Below are 19801 nucleotides of genomic sequence, written 5' to 3'. Positions count from 1 at the left end.
AACCTGAATAAACATTTCTGTAACAAAGATATACAAATGGTCAACAAGCACATAAAAAGATGCTCGACATCATTAACCTATAGGGAGATGCAAATCAAAAAGCACAATTCGGGGCGCCTGGCTGGCTCAGTCAGAAGAGCATGAGACTCTTGATCTCAGAGCCATGAGTTTGAGCCCCACATTGTGTGTAGAAATTATATACATACATACATACATAAATACATAAGCAAGCACAATAAGGGGCACCTGGCTGGTTCAGTGGGTGGAACATGAGGTTCTTGATCTCAGAGTTGTAAGTTCGAGCCCATGTTGGGTGTAGAGATTAAATAAAATCTTTAAAAAATAAAAAAAATTTAAATTTAAAAAATTTTAAAAAGCACAATGAGATATCACTTACATCCACAAGGATGGCTAAAATTTTTTAAAAATGGGAAAATAACAAGTGTTAGAAAGGTCATGGCCAAACTGGAACCCTTGTACATTGCTGGTGGCAATGTTAAAATGGTACTGCCACTGTGAAAAACACTTTGGCAATTTCTCATAAACTTAAAGATAAAACTACCATATGATCCAATAATTCCACTCCTGTCCATATAACAAAAAAACTGGAAAAACAGGTATTCAAACAAAAACTTATACACACATGTTCACAGTAGCTTCATCGTAGTTCATCTCAATCACCAAAAGGTAGAAACAACCCAAATGTCCATCAATTGACGACAAAGTGTGGTACATCCATACAACGAAATACACTCAGTCATAAAAAGAAATGAGGTACTGATACATGCTACTATATGGCTAAATTGCAAAAACATTATGCTGAGTGAAAGAAGCCAGATATAAAAAGCCACATATTGTATGATTCCATTTATATGAAACGTCCAGAGTCCATAGCAACAGAAAATGGATTAGTAGTTGCCAACGACTGGGGGGAGGAAGAAATAGGGAGTAACAAACTTAATAGGGAGAAGATTTCCTTCTGGGGTGATGAAAATGTTCCGGAATTAGGGGCACCTGGTGGCTCAGTCAGTTAAGCAGCTGCCTTTGGCTCAGGTCATGATCCCAGGGGTCCTGGGATCGAGCCCCTTATCAGGCTCTCTGCTCAGCTGGGAGCCTGCTTCTCCCTCTGCCCCCTGCTCATGCTCTCTCTCTACCTCAAATAAATAAATAAAATCTTTAAAAAAAAATGTCCTGGAATTAGATAGGGTAATGGTTCCACAACATTGAATGTATTAAATGTCACTAATTTTATGTTAAATGTACGTTACTGTAACTTAAAAAGTCAAAGAATATGTGGAGGTGGGCTCTTTAGGGCCATGCTTCCTTCCAGAAGCGTATTAAAGTGAGAACAGCTGAAAGTCAGTCACCTTTCTCTCTGGCATCTCTTTGGCTTCCTTTTGGCTTTTTCCCTCTTCCCCATGGCCCACCGACAAAGTGAGAAAAGCCTGAGGATAGCTTTCACTAGCCACCAAGACTGAAGGAGTATGGGGCTTGCCAGTGACTAGTTCTGCCAGAGGCAGAGGAAAACAAGCTTTTCCAGATCTCCTAGATGTTCTTGGAAAAAGGCCTTTACTTGCATTCTAAATGGTTATTGCCCAAAACTCTGTGGACCTATAAGAAATGAAAGGAGACTACAGTCCTAGGCTGTCTATACCCAAAATAAGAGGATTTCTACATAGTTCTAGTTGAGGACTATATTGTGGTTTGAAGCCTGGAGCAGGGACTAGCTACTTGTTGACCAAACATGACCCACCTTCCTCTGGGGCACAACTAGTTATTTCCCAGCCCTTTAGCAGTTACCCACGGCCCTGTGATTAAATTCTGGCAATGGAATATGGGTTGAAGTAATGAAGCCATTTCCATACCTGGCCCATCAAAACCTCCCACAAGATTTCCCCACTTGCTCCAGGTGACCTTGGAAGCAATGTGCAGAAAATGGTAGAGTCTAGATTTTTTTGAGTGTATCTGTTATAGCAACTAGTGTTCCTTAATATAAAAGACCACTAACATGAGAGCTACTAATAAAATGTCCCTTTCTCTTATTGGTCAAAAGCAGGACTCAGATGTTCCTGGGTCACCTGAACAAAACCATCTTGATATCACACCTTTGAAATAGCTTACAGACGGGGCGCCTGGGTGGCTCAGTCGTTAAGCATCTGCCTTCAGCTCATGATCTCAGGGTCCTGGGATCGAGCCCCACATCGGGCTCCCTGCTCCGCGGGAAGCCTGCTTCTCCCTCTCCCACTACCCCTGCTTGTGTTCCCTCTCTCGCTGTGTCTCTCTCCATCAAATAAATAAAATCTTAAAAAAAAAAAAAAAAGAAATAGCTTACAGACTTTTTTTAAGATTTTATTTATTTATTTGACAGAGAGAGAGAGAGCGCACAAGTAGGCAGAGAGGCAGGCAGAGGGGGAGGGAGAAGCAGGCTCTCCAAGGAGCAGGGAGCCCGACGTGGGGCTCGATCCCAGGACTCTGGGATCATGATCTGAGCCGAAGGCAGCCGCTTAACCGACTAAGCCACCCAGGCGCCCCAGCTTACGGACTTTTTAAAATTTAATACCAACTATTTCTACTCTCTGCTTTTTAAAACATTCCTAAAAGTCTCAAAGAGTTGTGCAAATTAGTAGGCCTGACAAGTCTATATTACCTCTGCTTTACTGAAATATAGGCAGAGAAACTATGTGACTTGTTTATCTCCAACATATTAAGGGTTAAAGAATTTGTGCATCCGCTACTCAGGTTCACCCTTAGGAAGTATTGTTACATTAAAGTTGGTACAGCTAAATGATATCACAGAACTTTTAAACGTGGTTGGTTATGTTGGCCTGAATTTGTTCTTAATTACATTAAAACCTAGGGAGACTATACTATCTCCTAAGCCAGTTTCTTAATAAAGAAATTGGGGCGCCTGGGTGGCTCAGTCGTTGGGCGTCTGCCTTCAGCTCAGGTCATGATCCCAGGGTCCTGGGATCGAGCCCCGCATCGGGCTCCCTGCTCAGCGGGAAGCGTGCTTTTCCCTCTCCCACTCCCCCTGCTGTGTTCCTGCTGTTGCTATCTCTCTCTCTGTCAAATAAATAAATTTAAATAAATAAATAAATAAATTCATAAAAGGTTCCCCAAAGGGAAAAATGCACAAATTAAAGCCTCCTTTACAAGCTGAACAAAGTAAAAGAATAGTTCAATACAAACAACAAATCAAAGGTCAAGACACATCTTTTTCTATTATCTTTCTTTCTAAAACCAGATGAGAACACTAAAAAAAAGAATTCTATATTCACACATTCTGTGCCTGTACCTTAAAAATATAATGATAGCTTCTTGATATCAGGCTTTCAACAAGTGTTTTATGTGGATTTATGCAGATTAACTGATTAAATCCTCACAATAACCCTATAACATAGGTAATAATATCACGGTAATAATATCATGTTACATATATGGGTAATAATAGGTAATAATATCATGTTACATATATGGGATAATTAAGGCTTGGAGAACTTAAGTAACTTGTCTCAGGTCACAGAGCTGGGATCTGAAGTCAGAAAATGACTCAATCTTAATCATTACAAATTCATGGGACACCTGGGTGGCTCAGTCGGTTAAGCGGCTGCCTTTGGCTTGGGTCATGATCCCGGGATCCAGGGATCGAGTCCTGCATCAGGCTCCTTGCTCAGCGGGGAGCCTGCTTCTCTCTCTGCCCGCCACTCCCCCTGCTTGTGCTCGTTCTCTCTGACAAATAAACAAAATCTTAAAAAAAAAACCATCATTACAAATTCACTCAGAAATATTTATTAAGTACCTTCTATATACAATTCTAGAAGCTAGAGATATAGCTGTGAGAAAAACAGACCCAAATTCCTGCCCTCAGGAACCATGTATTTTAATGTGGAAGAATGATAATAAACAACAAGTATCTGACAGTACCAGGTGAATAAAAGACATGAATAAAAAGAAGGAAAGGGAATGACTAAGTGTTACTTTAAAAAGGCTAGTCAAGAAAGGGTTCTATGAGGTGATATGTGAACAGCAAACTGAATGAACTATAGCCAATATATAGATACATCTATAAAAAGAACATCTCAGGTAAAGAAAACTACCAAGTGTAGAATTCTTCAAATAATAATTTTTAAAGCATTAAGCATGCTTAATATATTGAGACCATCAAAGCAGCCAGTATGACTAGTAGCTCAGTGAACAAGAGGAAGACTGGAAGGAAATTAGAGAAGGCCAAGAGGCAAATCATGTAGAATCTTATAGAACAAAGTAAGCTTTCCATTGTGACAGAAAGCCACCATAGGGTTTTGAATTAGGGGGTGACAAACTCTGATTTAAGCTTTAACAGGACGATACCAATCTTTCTGTGTATAAAATATCACTGGGTGGGGAGAAGTAAGGATATAATCAGACCAGTTAGGAGACTTTTACAGTAATCCAGATGAATGATGATAGAGGCTAAGATTAGTGTAACAACAGAGCTAGTGGGGAAAAGTCTCGTGCAATTTGAAGGTAGCACCAACCAGACCTGATGAACTGAATGTGGAATATGAAGTTAAGAAAAGAATCAAAGACAACTTCCAAGTTCTGATCTGAGTAAATGAGAGAATGGTAGTGCCATTTATTGACATGGGAAAGACTGGAAAGAAGCAGAATGGGAGGAAAAAATCAAGAATTCAGTTTTATACACATTAAGTTTGAGCTCTATTGACTATCCAAATGAAAATAGATATAGGCACAGACAACTGAAATTAAGAGTCTAGAACTCAAAAGAAAGGTCATGATTAGATAAATAAATGTGGGAACCATCAGCACACAGATGGAATTTTAAGCAGTACAATCTGATGAGATCATATCAGAAAGGAGAATAGACTGTAAAAGCAGACTGAACCCTCTGAACCACCACTGAGATAGGGAAAAAAACAAGAGAGCAAGGTCCCAGAAGCCAAATGATAGAGTGATCAACAATGTCAAATGCAACAGGTTGAGTGAGATGAAGACTGCAAACTGGCCACCGGGTTTAGCCATGATGACCCTGACATAAGTATTTCAGTGGAATGATGGAGACAAAAGCCTGACTGGAGTGGGTTCAAGAAAGAATGAGGAGAGAGGAAATGAAAGCAAAAATGCAGACAATTCTTCGAGTAGTTATAAAGAGGAGCACTCTCCTACTTGTGGTCAATTATTTCATATGACTTGCTCTTTTGCCTGAATTACTGCAAGAGCCTCCTAACTGGTTTCTCTGCTTCCACATACCCATTCAGTCCCAGTAGTGTAGCCAATAGACTGGATTAAAATGAATGTTAGTTCACATGATTCCTCTACAGAACTCTCCAATGGCTTCCTATCTCATTCAGTGTAAAAGCTGAAATCCTTACAACTGCCTACAAGACCCTTCACAAACTACAACTTTCCACAATCCAGTGCTCCTCTCTCCACCTTTCCCCTCTGAGCTCATCTACTACTCATCCTCTTACTCACTGCACTCCAGCCACACCAGCCTCCTGCTGTTCCTCAAACACAAATTTTAGAAGCAGAGGCATGCTTCTAGCCCAGAGTACTTCCTATTTCCTCTACCAAGTATGCCCTTCCCCAGATACTCTAAATGCCTCTGTCTCTTACATCCTTCAGGTCTTTACTCAAATATCCCATTCCAAAGGGATGCCTTTCCTGATGCTATTTAAAACCACAACCCCTCAACAAAGTGAATTTAGAGGGAACATACCTTAACATAATAAAGGCCATTTATGAAAAACCCATAGCTAACATCATACTCAATGGTAAAAAAAAAACTGAAAGCATTTCCTTTAAGATCAGGAACAAGACAAACATGTCCACCTTCACCACTTTTATTTAACATAGTACTGGAAGTCCTACCTGCAGCAATCAGACAAGAAAAAGAAATAAAATGCATCCAAATGGTAAGGAAGAAGTAAAACTGCTACTATTTGCAGATGACATGATACTGTATATAGAAAACTTCACCAAAAAACTATTAGAACTAATAAATGAATTTAGTTAAGATACAAAATTCATATACAGATATCAGTTGCATTTCTATACACTAATAACAAAGTAGCAGAAAGAGAAACTAAGAAAACAATCCCATTTATAATTGTACCAAAAAGAATAAAATACCTAGAAATAAATTTAACCAAGGAAGTGAAAGATCTATACTCTGAAAACTTACATATAAGACACTGATGAAAGAAACTGAAGACAACACAAATGGAAAGATACATTATGCTCATGGATTGGAAGAATTTATATTGTTAAAATACCCATGCTATCCCTATCAAAATACCAACAGCATTTTTCATGAAACTAAAACAAATATTCCTAAAATTCATATAGAATCACAAAAGACCCCAAATAACTAAAGCAGTCTTAAGAAAGAAGAACAAAGGGGCGCCTGGGGGGCTCAGTCGGTTAAGCAGCTGCCTTTGGCTCAGGTCAAGCGCCACGTCGGGCTCCCTGCTCAGCAGAGAGCCTGCTTCTCTCTCTCCCTCTGCCTGCCTCTCTGCCTACTTATGCTCTCTATCTCTCTGTCAAATAAATAAATAAATAAAATCTGAAAGAAAGAAGAACAAAGCTGGAAGTATCACAATGCCAAATTTCAAGGTATACTACAAAACTACAGTAATCAAAACAGTGTGGTACTGGCACATACATCAGTGGAACAGAGTAGAGAGCCCAGAAATAAACCCATGCTTCTATGGTCAATTAATCTAAGACAAAGGAGACAAGAATATACAACAGGGAAAAGATAGTATTTTCAATAAATGGTGCCGGGAAAACTAGACAGCCACATGCAAAAGAATAAACTGGACCACTTTCTTACACCACACAAAAAATAAACTCAAAATGGATTAAAGGCCTAACTGTGAGACCTGAAATCATAAAGTCCCTAAAAGAAAACACAGGCAGTAATAGTCTCTTGGACATTTGCCTTAGTAATACATTTATGGATAGGTCTCCTCAGGCAAAGGAAACAAAAGCAAAAATAAACTTTTGTGGCTACACCAAAATAAAAAGCTTTTGTACAGTAAAGGAAACCACCAACAAAACAAAAAGGCAACCTACTAAATGGGAGAGGATATTTGCAAATTATGTACCTGATAAAGGGTTAATATCCAAACTACATAAAGAACTTACACAACTCAACACCAAAAAATCCCCAAGCAATCTGATTAAGAAATAGGCAGATGGGGTGCATGGCTGGCTCACTACTGGAGCATACAACTCCTGATCTTGGGGTCGTGAGTTCAAGCCCCACACTGGGTGTAGAGATTACCTAAAAAAAAAATATGGGCAAAGAACTTGAATAGGCATTTTTCCAAATTAGACATACAGATGACCAACAGACACATGAGAAGATGCTCAACATCACTAATCATCAGGGAAATGCATATCAAAACCACAATGAGATATCAACTTACACCAATAAAAATGGCTAGTATCATAAAAGGCAAGAAATAACAATCTTTGGCAAGGATGTAGAGAAAAGGGAACCTTCATGCATTGTTAATGGGAATGTAAATTGGTACAACCACTGTAGGAAACAACATGGAGGTTCCTCAAAAAATTAAAAATAGAAATACCATATGATTCAGTAATTCCACTACTGGGTATTTACCCGAAGAAACTGAAAACACTAATTTGAAAAGCTATACACACCCCTATGTTTACTGCAGCGCTATTTACAATAGCCAAGATATAAAAGCAACCCAAGTGTCCATCAATAGATGAATGGATAAAGAACATGCGGGGTGTATATATATATATATATAAACTTAACTGACTACACCACCCAGGCACCTCAAAACAGACTCTTAAATACAGAGAACAAATTAGTGGTTGCCAGAGGGGAGGTAGGTGAGGGGGAATGGGTGAAATAGGTAAAGGGGATTAAGAGGTACAAACTTCCAAGTTATAAAATAAGTCATGGAAATGAAAAATACAGCATATAGTCAATAACATTATAATAATGTCATATGGTGACAGATGGTATAAATAATTTTTAAAATAAAAATAGGGGCACCTGGTTGGCTTAGTCAGTTAAGCAGCTGGCTCTTGATTTCCGCTCAGGTCATGACCTCAGGGTACTGGGATCGAGCCCCGAGTCAGGCTCCATGCTCAGTGGGGAGTCTGCTTCAGGATTATCTCTCTCCCTCTGCCTCTCCTCCCACTCACTTGCACACTCTCTCTCTCTCTCAAATAAATAATCTTTTAAAAAATAAAATAAAAATAAATAAAACGAGGGACAACTGGGTGGCTCAGTCAGTAAAGCATCCAACTCTTGATTTCAGCCCAAGTATGATCTCAGGGTCATGAGACTGAGCCACATTGGGCTCTGCGCTGTGCGTGGAGCCTGCTTAAGATTCTTTCTCTCCCTTTCCATCTGCCTCTCCCCCACTCTCTCGTGTGTACTCTCTCTCTAAAAAAATTGAATAAATAAAACCATAACCCCCCAACATTCTTTATCCCCCTTCCCTACTTTATTGTTTCATAGTATTTATCTCCATACAACATACTACATATTTTATTTTATTATCTGACATTCCCTCTACTATCACTTCTTGGCCTTTTGGCTAAGATCAAGTGTGACATTCCCTCTACTAGAATAGAAACTTCGTGAAAGCAGGGTTTGTGGTCTGCCTTTCTCACTGCTGTAATCCAAGAGTACTCAAAACAAACAAAAAGTTGTTGAATCAAAGAATGAATGAAAGGGGCGCCTGGGTGGCTCAGTGGGTTAAGTTTCTGCCTTCGGCTTAGGTCATGATCTCAGGGTCCTGGGATCCAGTCCCATGTCGGGCTCCCTGCTCAGTGGGAATCTGATTCTCCTTCTCCCTCTGCCCCACCCCTCCCCTCCTTGTGCTCTCTCCCTCTCAAATAAATAAATAAAATATTTTAAAAAAAAAAGAATGAATGAATGAATAAAGAAGCAGTGTAAGATTAATAATGTTTTTTTAGAATGGAAAATATTATAGCCAGCTTTGTATATTGAGAACAGAACATACAGAGCATGCAACAGAAAAGAAAAAATAATGATTCAGGAGTATGAAGGAATAATTTCAAGAATAAAACTCTTAATTGATGTAGAGGTTGGACTTCATAGGAGTAGGAAGAGATTATCCACAGCAATAGGAGAAAAGGCATAAAATGTAGGTACAGATAGAGGTAGGCTGGGTGATTTATAATGGAAGCTTGTGGAAGTTCTCTTCTGATTATCTTTTTTCCCCCTTAAATAGGAAACAAGGACATCAGCTGATAGTAAAGAGGACAAAGAGAGTATTGTAGGTTTGAGGAGAAAAATTAAACTATGATTTAAGAGTGAAAGAACTAGGGGCACCTGGGTGGCTCAGCTGGTTAAGCAGCCAACTCTTGATTTCGTCTCAGATCATGATCTCATTGGTTGTGGGACTGAGCCCTGAGTGGGGCTCCCTGGTTGGCAGGGAGTCTGCTTGAAGATTCTTTCCCTCTGCCCCTCCCCCCACTCACACTCTCTCTAAGTAAATAAATATTAAAAAAAAAAAGAGAGAGAGAGTGAATGGACTAGGGAAGGGGCACCTGGGTGGCTTAGCCAATTAAAGTGTCCAACTCTTGATTTCAGCTCGGGTCATGATCTCAGGGTTGTGACATCAGCCCCAAATTGCATCAGCTCGGTGCTGGGTGTGGAGCCTGCTTAAGAGTCTCTCTCAGGGCGCCTGGGTGGCTCAGTCGTTAAGCGTCTGCCTTCCGCTCAGGTCAGGATCCCAGGGCCCTGGGATCGAGCCCCACATCGGGATCCCTGCTCCACAGGAAGCCTGCTTCTCCCTCTCCCACTCCCCCTGCTTGTGTTCCCTCTCTCGCTGTGTCTCTCTGTCAAATAAATAAATAAAAATTAAAAAAAAAAAAGAGTCTCTCTCCCACTGCCCCTCCCCACCCCTCTAAAAAAAAAAAAAAAAACAGTGACTGGACTGAGGAAATGTGATAGGACTGAGTGGCAGTCCTGATAGACTCTTTGAGGTTCCTGATCACAAACTAAGATGTCAATATAGTCATTTTTTCTCCAGCCACATTCAGTTGCTTAAACACAGGTGCAGAATAGGCAGAGTTGGTGTAATGATGGCTGGAATTTAGTCAAGTCTCAGAGTTGGTGCAAGGATAGTTGGAATTTACTTGCAGATAAGTTACATATGACAGAAAGGGAAAATGGCAAAGAAACTGAAGGTACATGCACAGGAATGATTATGATAGTCCATGAAATGTTAAGTTGACTAAGGAGGAAAGTAGAAGCATGAGGTGACTGACAATGAAAAGATGGTTTAAAAAAAAAAAAAAGAATCTATCGGCTAGAAGTTCCAAAGACTGAACAATTCTTGAAGAGGAAATTCTAAAACGAGTTTGAAATACAAAAATAGAGGATGATGTGAATGTCAGAGTGTAGCAAGCTCAAAACTAAGATTTTAGAGATGGAACAATTACTGGTATAAGATGAAAAATCCCTAATGAACATGGAAATAGAAGGTTCAGGTTGATGTCAATTTTTCCCATCAATTATTTACTATATATCCACTGTGTACATGGCTGTAGTACAGAGAAAAGGAAAGAATCTTTGGGAGTTAACAAAGAGGTTCAAAACTAAAACAAAAGGTTGCCAACTATGTCTCACTAACAATGTATTTTGTGGAAACCCTTACTCCCAATAACGTCTAGCCTCTACTCTCCCTTGAGGACTTTTTCTTCTTCCCCAAGGCTAAGCCTTGATCCAACAAACCCAGTTTTCAAACTCCTTTGGAACCCCAAGTATGTATATTAATGATGAAAAACAATTAACACCTGCTGATGAAAAGTAATAATTCCAAGGTACCATAGGAATTTCATCAAGAAAATACAAAGTGAGCTGACAAATTTAACAGAGAGTCATGGCAGCTAAGACCAGCAACGAAGTAAATATCCTGACTGCAATATTTAGCTGCCTCTGATACTCATGCCTGTAGGTCACCATCAGTAACTGGGGTGGAAAAGCCTTTAGGTTGATCTTTAGGCTAAGAGGCACCCAGTAGAACAAAGACAGGAAAATGAGGGAACACTATCCCACCTGCTTCAACCGTCCCAGGCTCTCTACCCCTACTACCTTTGATGAAATCAAATCTTCCAAAGCTAACAGGTTTTTAGGACCTGGCCTTTACCCATGTTACTTGTGGATAAGACTGGAAGGAGGCCTAATAAACTTTCTACACTGAAAACTCAGAAGAATTCTCCAATGTCCATGTCTCAATCACCATGTCCAACATTCTATCCCCCACACAGTTACCAAAGTAATCCAGCTAAAACACAAGTAAGACCATCCTGCTCCTATACTTATTACCCTTTTACATAGTACTAAAGACCTTCTACAATCCAGGCTCCTTCAGTCTCTTAACTCACCATCTATGCTTTAAACTTTAAGCTCCAGCAATACCAAACTGATTTTAGTTCCCTATACACTATATGCAGCTTCCCCTCTACTTTCTTTTCTGTGATTTTGCCAATGTACTAACATTATAGTGCAGAGGAAAGAGATGGTACAGGGGTGCCTGGGTGGCTCAGTCAGTTAATAATCTGCCTTTGGGGACACCTGGGTGGCTCAGTCGGTTAAGCGTCTGCCTTTGGCTCAGGTCATGATCCCAGGGTCCTAGGATCGAGTCCCGCATCGGGCTCTCTGCTCCGCAGGGAGCCTGCTTCTCCCTCTGCCTCTGTCTCTCATGAATAAATAAATAAAATAAAACAAAATAAAATAAAATAAAATAAAATAATCTGCCTTTGGCTCAGGTCATGATCCCAGGGTTCTGGGATGGAGCCCCGAATCGGGCTCCCTGCTCAGCGGGAAGTCTGCTTCTCCCTTAACTTCTCCATGTGCTCTCTCTCTCAAATAAATAAATAAATCTTTTAAAATAAAAAAAGAAAGAAAGAAAGAGACGGTGCTGATTTCCATGAAAATAATCTTGAAAATTTCTCAGTGATGCTGAGGGAATTCTAGGAACCAAAATTAAACTCCATCTTCCTCCATCCTCAAAAATGTCTCAATTCCTTTAGTTGGCTATTTCTATCATACTATCATTATTACTCAAATCACCCAAATTCAAAATATTTGAATCATTTTCTATTCATCAATAAATAATTACTTAGCACCTACTGTGAGCAAAGCCCTTGACTATGCATTTCAGCAGAAAAAATGATGATCTAGTTCCTATCCTTAATCATTTACAACTTAAAAGCAGAAATGAAATAATACAAAATGAATACAGAAGGATAAAAGTGCTAAAACACTGATTCATTCATCTGCTCACTGAGCAAATATTTATTCAGAACCTACTATATGGGATGCCTGGGTGGCTCAGTCAGTTAAGCGTCTGCCTTCAGCTCAGGTCATGATCCCAGGGTCCTGGGATCGAGTCCCGCATTGGGCTCCTTGTTCTGCGGGGAGCCTGCTTCTCCCTCTGCCTCTGCCTCTCTCTCTCTATCTCTCATGAATAAATAAATAAATAAATCTTAAAAAAAAAAAAAAAGAACCTACTATATACCATGTAATGGGCAAAACAATGTATTATAGAAACAAAGTGAGATAAGAATTAGTATTTATTAAGTACCTATCTACAGTGCTTTCTAATCATTTTTTCCTTTAATCTCCTAGAACCCTAGCTTTCACTTTCTGAATCACAGAATTTTGAGAACTGAAATTTCAGGAGATTTGAAGATTTATTAAGCACAATCAAAGATCCTCTTAGGAGGTTCTCACATGGAAAACAACTTCAAAGAACAGTTTCTGTGGTATTTGAGTTAGGCCTGGAAGCTTGAACAGAATTTCAATGGGAAGAAGCAAAGAACAAACAGTTTTTCAGATGGATAATTAATTAAAATAAGTATATGAAAGTGCCCCTCAGTAAACAAATATTTACTGACTGCCCATTACCATACCAGTTAAAACACTAAGGGGATACAATGATGAATAAGAGTCTCAGGACACCTGGGTGGCTTAGTCGGTTAGGCATCTGCCTTCGGCTCAGGTCATAACCCCAGGGTCCTGGGCTCCAGCCCTGCATCAGGCTCCTTGCTCAGCGGGGAGCCTGCTTCTCCCTCTCCCTCTGCCTGCTGCTCCCCCCTGCTTGTGCTCTCTCTCTCTGACAAATAAATACAATCTTAAAAAAAAAAAAAAAAAAGAGTAAGACAGTCTCTGAGGAGTTTCTTCTCTGAAGAGACACTGACAACCAATTAGCATATTCATTGAGCAAGTATCTGTTTGAAGCACTACCACATACCTATGTTTCTAATAATTACTCAGACTAATAACTATGTTTCAAATACCATAGTGGGCCTTAGTTGTAGGACAGTAAATGAAACAGTCTGGGCCTCAGAGAATTTATAAAGCAAAGTCTTGGGAACCTAGAGAAGGGGCATCTAACTCCAATTCTTCTAATAAACAGTGGTAAGTATCAAGTAGACCTTAAATGCCAAGATCTCCAGACTTTTCTATAGATAATAAGCTAATGAAGGTTTCTGAAGATAAATGAAATAAGGGGCGCTGGGGTGGCTCAAGAGGTTAAGCGTCTGCCTTCAGCTCAGGTCATGATCTCAGGGTCCTAGGATCCAGCCCCAAGCCCCACTGAGCGGGAAGCCTGCCTCTTCCTCTCCCTCTGCCCCTCTGCCCCCCACACCCACTCGTGCATGTGTGCTCTCTCAAATAAATAAAATCTTAAAAAAAAGAAATGAAATGATCATTTAACAAATATTTATCTACTACTGGAACTCGAGTAGGCAGTGAGTTATAATCTTTTTTTTTTCTTTACTAGAATGCAGAATAAACTAGAGGTTAAAAGACTAAAAGCAGAGTAAACACAGTTAAGGTATTACAACAACCAAGATGAATTTATAAATGCTGAATTAGGGTGATGACTGTGAGAATAAAGATTTGAAAGGTGTCATGAAGGTAGAATCAGCAAAAACCTGGATAAGGGGGTCAAAGGAAAGGGGAAGTCAAAGACCATGGATACAACTTCAATTTGGATGACAAGAAAAAGGAAAGGGAAAAGCACATTTCAAAAGAGAAATAATGGATTCTGTTTTAAGGATATAGCAAGCCACTGATCTAGAGATCCAAATCCTGCATCCTGTTCAGAACTTATTCATAAATACCAGCATATTATAAAGTATAACAAGCATTACTCCATGTCATGAGAAAAAGAGAACAAAGTCACCTGTGAGAATTCGATGCTTATTGATTAGCTAAGCTTACTCCCTGAATGCATGGAATCCATCCAGCCTCATAACACACACATGAAATCTTTATCTTTTCAAAATCAAATAATTACAAGACTTTAAGGACACTATCGAATTATAAAAATCACAATATTATGATCACGAATGCTGAGTCTATAGTGGAAACATTAAGCACAAAAATGGAAATGTAGAGCTGAGGAAAGAGGTCAAGCCTGGAACTCAGATCACTCTACAAGGAGGTTCTGTGACACAAGGCCATGAATAAAAGACCAGAGACCCTGTTCCACAACCTATGTACTTGCCACAAATAGGCTAGACCTGCTAAAAAACAGTACAATAAAGGAGAGATCTAACGACAGAGGACATATCCTCAAGAAACATTTAGAAAAAAGGAAAACAAAAAAGACACACAGGAAGCAGTCAGAGAAATAGGACTGTAATGGACATTATGACAAAAGAAATGAAAATATCAAGAAGGAACACATGGGCAACAGTGACAAATAGTTCAAAGAAGTCAGAGAGAATGAGGAATGGGGTAAAGACTAACAAATTTAGTCATTTAAAATTTCCTAACTGCTACATATCTCTCTGCATAATTCTTTCATAATGAAAACTTCACACAAGTACCCTGCATTATTTTTTTATTTGAAAAATAAGTTTTAGCATCCATCGTGGACATTCACACAATGGAAAACTACACAGCAATGAAAAAGAACTATTTCAACAAGCAATAATATAGATGAATCTCACAGACATGATTTAATGAAAGAATCTAGTCAGACGAGTACAAACTGTATGATTCCATTTATATGAAGTTCAAGAAAAGGCAAAACTAATCCATGGTGACGGAGGCTGGGAAAGTGGTTACCTTTGGGGAAGGGTAATAACTAGAAGGAAATACAAAGAGGCATTGTAAGGTACTGGAAATGTTCTACATGTTGATCTGAATAGTGGTCACGTAGGTGTAGTCATTCTATAAAAATTCATGGGCTGAATGAACCTCCTACTTATGCACCGTATTTAAGTCACACCTCAATAAAAAAAAGTAAATAACATACAAAGTAAAAAACATATAAAATTATTGGTGACCTTGAAGACAATAGTTTTGGAATAGTTTAAGGGTAGAAGTCAAACTGTAAGGGGGGCCTGGCTGGCTCAGTTGGAAGAGCATGCAACTCTTGATCTCAGGGTCATGGGTTGGAGCCTCATGTTGGGTGTAGAGATTACTTAAATAAACAAACGTAAAAAAAATAAGAAAAAAGTCACGGAAGCCTGGGTGGCTCATTTGGGCATCTGCCTTCAGTTCAGGTCATGATCCCAGGGTCCTGGGATCAAGCCCCACACTGGGCTCTTTACTCGTGGGGAGACTGCTTCTCCCTCTCCCTCTGCCTTCCACTCTGCCCACTTGTGCTCTCTCCGTCAAATAAATAAATAAAATCTTTAAAAAAAAAAAGAAGAAGAAAAAGAAAAAAGTCAAACTGTAGGGGCGCCTGGGTGGCTCAGTCATTAAGCATCTGACTTCGGCTCAGGTCATGATCCCAGAGTCCTGGATTTGAGCCCCACATCCGGCTCCCTGCTCAGCGGGAAGCCTGCTTCTCCCTCTCCCCCTCCCCCTGCTTGTGTTTCCTCTCTCCGGTGTCTCTCTCTGTCAAATAAATTTAAAAAATCTTTAAAAAAAAAAATAGAAGTCAAACTGTAATATGAGGAAGGTATATAGGTGAGTAAGCTGAGGCACTGAATACAAACTCATTTTCCAAGAAGGTTGCTAATGAAGCAAAGAAGAGATAACAAAGTAACTTAGGTGGGTTACACAATTCAGAGTATTTGTGTTGTTTTGTTTTTATTTGAGGTATAGGACAAAAAGAAAATAATATACCTAACAAAGGCCTACATCAGATGAGAGGGGATGAAATCAAGGATGTAAGTACAGGGATAAACCTCGAAAAGGAGGATGAATACTACTTTCTCTAGAATTGAAGCAAAGGATGAGTGAATACAGAAATTCTGAGATAGAGGGGCACCTGACTGGCTTAGTTGGTAGAACATGTGACTCCTGATCTAGGGGTTGTGAGTTCAAGTCCCACATTGGGCGGAGAGCTTGTTTGCTTGCTAAATAAATAAAATAACTGTGAGATAGAGAAGAAGAGAAAATAAAGTAACCTTGAACTCTTTAGTGAAGCATGCAATAAGGTCAGTTGAATCAAGTGAACTGAGTCAGGAAAGGATCAGAGCTTTAAGTACATTCTAATTCAAATAGGTACTGCAGAGAATATAAAAAACAAGGATGAGGAAGGAAATTACAGCCAGGGACAACACTCAATGGCCTGAAAGCAAGGGCAGAGATAGCAGATGATGCAGTCTACTCAGAGCTGGATGCAGAATAAAAGGTGAAAGAATAAAAGAAAAAAATCCAAGTGCTAGTACGTGCGTCACTGAAACTATATAATGAAGAATGATGTCTAAGTAAAATACTTATTTAAGTGATGGGAAAGAGGTAGGTCTAATAAAGGTCTTGAAAAAGTCAAGGACGAAGTTACTAGGGTCTCAAGTAGGGCTGTGCAAAAGGAAAGTTGTCACTAGAGTTCATTACTACAGAATATTTTTCTGCAAATCCCACAAGGTCAGGACCACATTCTCCTTTCACCACACTTCCTACAGCTACTAGTGGCAACTTCTCCTCCCTGATAAAACTGACCTTTATCCCCTATTTCTAAGTACACCTATGCTTGATGAATGAATTATACAAACACATCCTGTCCATTCAGAAACTCCATGAGTACTTTTACACTGCTTTCTAGCTCTGTTTTCCCATGAAGATGTTTTCAGTGGTAAACTCCTAGAAGACAGATCCTATCCCTATAAATTCTCTGTTCACAGCGCTGGATTTGGAATTACACATATGCAGGTGTTTTAAAAAGTGCTTACTCGTAAAATAGATCGTTACCGAAGAGAATCTTCAAGATTTGAACACATTCCTACAAGACTATATAATCATGGCCAAATCAGAGAATGCTTAGAAATGACATCCGTTTTTATAACTGTCAAGACAACCTCTAGGAAACAGGATAACATTTACTATTGCATATTGATTTTCCCTACTTTACACTATTTAGCCCTCTGGCTAACTCCTCAGTATCCCTTTAGTAAGCCTATTCTTTGCAGTTCATTTACTCCCAGGCTACATTCCAGCGTCCCTTCTTCACATCCAGAATCCCTGACAAACGCCCACAGGACCACTTTTCCAAACCCCTATTCCCCCATTTCCCATTCAACCCCAGGCCATGACTTCCATTTCTCCACTCCCCATTTTTCTGCCTCTCCAGACCTTCCTTTCCTCCTGCCGAACTACACAATCCCCACCCCTCAAATGCCCTAGCCCAAGTCTTCCCGCCTGAGATCCCCCTCCCCCACTGTTCCCATTCAGGCTCCCGCTCCTCATCCTTTCCCTCTCGGACGCCGGCTGTCCCCCGTACCTGCTCCTTGACCTCGGGCCCCGAGGCCCCGGTCCGCTCCTCCAGTAGCTGCCTCCCGGGAGGCGCTCGCCGGCGCGGCGGCAAGGGCTGGGGCTGGGGCAGCTCCACCGCCCGCTGAGCCCCATCCTCCCGGCGGCCGGCGGCCGGCGCCGGCGGCGGCGGCCGCGGTCGGCCGCGGCAGCGGCTCCGCTTCATATCTGTGGCTGGGCCCCGCGGGCGTCAGCACCGCGACTGTCCCGGCCCCGCACGACCCCGGGCCGCAGCGCTGCTGCGCCAACCACCGCCCGCGGCCACCATGGCCGGGCGGGCGCCCGAAGCCACCGACCCCAGCTCGCAGCTCCTCCGCGCTTTCTGGGGCCTCAAGCGCCACGACCTCCCCGGCGCTCCTTAGTGAGGCGGCAACATCCCCACCGCCTCGTCTTCTGCCACCCGGCACACGCTCGGCCGGCCACCCGCCGCCGCCACCGCCGCCGCCACCGCCGCCGGCTCTACAGCCAGCAGCCAGCCGGCCCGCCCGCCTCTGGCCCGGCCCCGCCCCTGCCCTCCCCGCCTGGCGCGCGCGCGCGCGCGCACGGGGAGCCCGCCCGCCACCTCTGGCCGCGCGCGGCCTCCCGCGCACGCGCCAGCGAACGGTCGCAAGAGACCCGCCCGTGGCCTCCCAGCGCGGCGGGTAGAGCGGAAGGGGGCGGGGCTCTTGGCACGGCTGCTGCGGCTGAGGGCGCTCATTGATTCTTTCATTCATCCATTCATGAAATTGTGTGCCCCGCCAAGCGAAACGCTAGGGATCTGAAAATGAATTAGAACTGATTAGTGTCTTCAAGGATCTAGGGGAAGAAGGACCGGGAACAAGAAGGAGACAAAATATACAATTAATTAATGGAATACTAATGTATGCCTTTTTATTGAGCACTCACCAACTGTCTTCACATCACATTTTGGATGCAGGTCTGCTCATTCTCGTGTTACAAATAAGAAGACCAAGATGAAGTGACATGCACCAGATCACTCAGCAAATCAGTGACCAAACTAGACAGGACTCAAATTCTTGCTTTTTGTCCCTTTCCACTGTTTCCTGCTGCTTCCAGAAAGTAAGACAGGCTATGGAAAGTCCTATAAACGAGGAAGAAATAATGGATTGCTTCTGGGAGGAAGGAGAGGACAAAAAGGATTGTTCTGGAACAATCCTTTTGATTCCCTACTGACAGTGAAGTCATGTTATAGCCCAGTCCAGCCTGGCCACAGCCAGTCCAGCTGTGGCCTCAGCAGCCCTGCCTGCACGTCCAGTGACTCATCTTCACAGCAACGTGGCTGTAGCTCAGCCCCGTCTGGCCTTCTCCTTCTGGCTTCAGCTGGTCTGCCACAATTTTTGCTCTTTTGTCTTGAACACAGTTCTCTCCCAGAAACCTTTCCTGAAAGCCTCACCCATTTTTCCTGGGCCTCCTCCCTGAACCCTTTTTGAGAAGTAATAATAGCCAGCATTATAGAGTGCCTACTGGAAACCAGACACTTGCATTCAATTCATACATACACAAACAAGAGTTAAGTTATATTATTTCCAGTTTATAGTTGAGGAAACTGAGGCTCAAGTTGCATAACATGCTCAATATGACATAGTTAATAAATGCAAAGCCAGAACTCAAACCAAGGTCGGTCAGATACCAGACCCTATACACACCACCAAGTATACAGCCTATCACCAGTCTGCTCTTGTATTCCCTGTTTCCTCACCACCATCCAACCATTTGCCTCAACCAGAAATTTGGCTGTCATCCTAGACTCTTTCCTTCCCTTCTGCTCCCATGTCTAATTAATCAACAAGTCCTGTTGCTTCTATAACCTTACTTTCTCTCCACTGTCTCCTCTTTCCATCCCATTGACACCACCTCAGCTCAAGTCTTACTTTCTCTCACCTACTTGACTGAGAAACTTTCTAAACTTGGGACGCCTGTGTTGTGGTTGGGCATCTGCCTTCAGCTCAGGTCATGATCCCGGGGTCCTGAGATCGAGTCCTACATCAGGCTCCTTGCTCAGTGGGGAGCCTCCTTCTCCCTCTGCCTGCTGCTCTGCCTGCTTGTGCTCTCTCTCTCTTTCTC

At 41.6% G+C, this 19801-nt stretch overlaps 1 protein-coding gene across 3 annotated transcripts in view; it reads right to left on the bottom strand.

The window, feature by feature from the left end:
* The window catches only part of MAST2 (microtubule associated serine/threonine kinase 2), a 217296-nt gene extending 199393 nt beyond the window's left edge, over positions 1-17903 (bottom strand). For all 3 annotated transcript variants that reach the window (XM_044914016.1, XM_021683853.2, XM_044914017.1), the window contains exon 1: positions 17709-17903. In XM_044914016.1, coding sequence (XP_044769951.1) covers positions 17709-17903 — 195 coding nt within the window. The remainder of the gene's footprint in view (positions 1-17708) is intronic.
* Between the last annotated feature and the right edge of the window lie 1898 nt (positions 17904-19801).

The sequence above is a fragment of the Neomonachus schauinslandi genome, chromosome 4 (assembly GCF_002201575.2).
Source record: "Neomonachus schauinslandi chromosome 4, ASM220157v2, whole genome shotgun sequence".
NCBI lineage: Eukaryota > Metazoa > Chordata > Mammalia > Carnivora > Phocidae > Neomonachus > Neomonachus schauinslandi.
The sequence above is the reverse complement of the archived record's forward strand: the minus strand, read 5'-3'. Positions and strand labels throughout refer to the sequence as shown.